This window comes from Eretmochelys imbricata, unplaced genomic scaffold, assembly GCF_965152235.1.
Source record: "Eretmochelys imbricata isolate rEreImb1 unplaced genomic scaffold, rEreImb1.hap1 Scaffold_33, whole genome shotgun sequence".
NCBI classification, from domain to species: Eukaryota; Metazoa; Chordata; order Testudines; family Cheloniidae; genus Eretmochelys; species Eretmochelys imbricata.
The window spans coordinates 30698-32382 of record NW_027554345.1 but is presented as its reverse complement, the minus strand read 5'-3'; the positions used below and the strand labels follow the sequence as shown (position 1 = coordinate 32382).

At 46.5% G+C, this 1685-nt stretch overlaps 1 protein-coding gene across 1 annotated transcript; it reads right to left on the bottom strand.

The window, feature by feature from the left end:
* Window positions 1-704: 704 nt before the first annotated feature.
* Window positions 705-1685, bottom strand: LOC144258676 (olfactory receptor 11A1-like). The gene has a single exon (XM_077806866.1). The coding sequence runs from the start codon at window positions 1683-1685 to the stop codon at window positions 705-707; it is 981 nt and encodes a 326-aa protein (XP_077662992.1).

The window sequence follows — 1685 nt, the reverse complement described above, 5'->3', positions numbered from 1 at the left end:
CAAGAGTAGACAGTCCAGCGGTTTTAACGCAAAAAAGAGACTTTTTGCCCTTTAAATAGTAAGTGTAGACATACCCCAACCCTTTTTGTCCTGTGACTGGAGAGGTGTTAACTGCCCACTTCACCTTGAATAGCCTCTTGCAATGTGTTAAGGCCTTATCTGTTCCACATTTGTATGCAGCTGTGACATGCCGAGTACCTGTCCCCGATCTCAAGAAGACCTTGTGTAAATTCAAAAGCTTGTCTCTTTCACCAGCATAAGCTGGACCAATAAACGATATTACCTCACCTACCTTGTCTCTCTAATATCCTGGGGAAAAACACAGCTAAAACAACACTGCAAACATCGTATACCTCGCGTAGACCTGCTGCACTATAGGGAACTTCATCAGGAATAAACCCCTTAAGTCCCCACTGACATCAGTGGAGTTCAGTTCAGGGTGGGCTGGACATGCTCTGCCCATGTCGCAGTGCAGCTCCTTTAGCTCACTTTACCCCAGGCAGATCCAGGTCCATCCAGACCACGCCTTATGAGTCAGCGAATACCTGGCGCTGCAATCATTACTTAGAAACTGGCCCTTCCGCACACCAGGGGTCTCACTGTAGGTAATAGAACAGCTCGAATAATTCAGGGCTCCCACGTGCGCTGTGGTTTGCTATATTACACCACTTGATGAGCTCCCATTATATCCATTTTATTGCAACTTACAATAAATGTTGAGAAAAAAGTTTGTGATTGGTTATAAAAGCCATAGTCTTACTTAGAGCTTTTCTCAGGGCCTCCTTGACCTCCTTGTTTCTCAGGCTGTAGATGAGGGGATTGACCACGGGAGTCAGGATGGTGTAGAAGACGGAGGACACTTTGTTCAGGTCTCGCAGTGCAGCAGTGTTTGGGAGCATGTAAACAACAAACAGGGTCCCATAGAAAATTGTCACCACGATGAGGTGAGAGGAGCAGGTGGAAAAAGCCTTTTGCCTCCCAGCGCTGGAAGAGATTCTCAGGACAGTGCTGATGATAGCCACGTAAGATGCCAGGGTTAATAGAAATGGGAGAAGAATGAATATGAAGCAGACAGGGGAAATCACAAGAACCATCAAGCTGGTGTCACTGCAGGACAGTTTTATCAATGGGGTGTAATCACAAAGGAAATGGTCAATTTCATTGGGGCCACAGAAAATCAATTGTGATAGCCAACATACTGTGATGCTGCTGACTACAGACCCACTTAGCCAAGACCCAGCTGCTAGCTGGAAGGAAAATCTACTATTCATGCAGGCTGCATAATGCAGTGGTTTGCATATGGCTAAATACCGATCGTAAGACATCACTGATAAGAGACAACGTTCTGCAGCTAACAGAGAACCAAAGATATCAAATTGTACCAGGCAGCCACAAACAGAAATGGATCTGTCCCCAGTCAGGAGACTGGCCAGCATCCTGGGCAGGATGGTGGAGGTGTAGCAGGTCTCCAAGCAGGACAAGTTCCCCAGGAAGAAGTACATGGGGGTGTGAAGGTACTGATGGGACACAACTAGTGCAACAATGAGGATGTTCCCAGCCACTGTCACAATGTAGATCGCCAGAAACAGCAGGAAGACAAGAATTTTCAGTTCATGGAGATTCCCAAAGTCCAGGAGGATAAATCCTGTGATGGACGTTTGATTTCTCTCCTTTGTGTCTGCCAT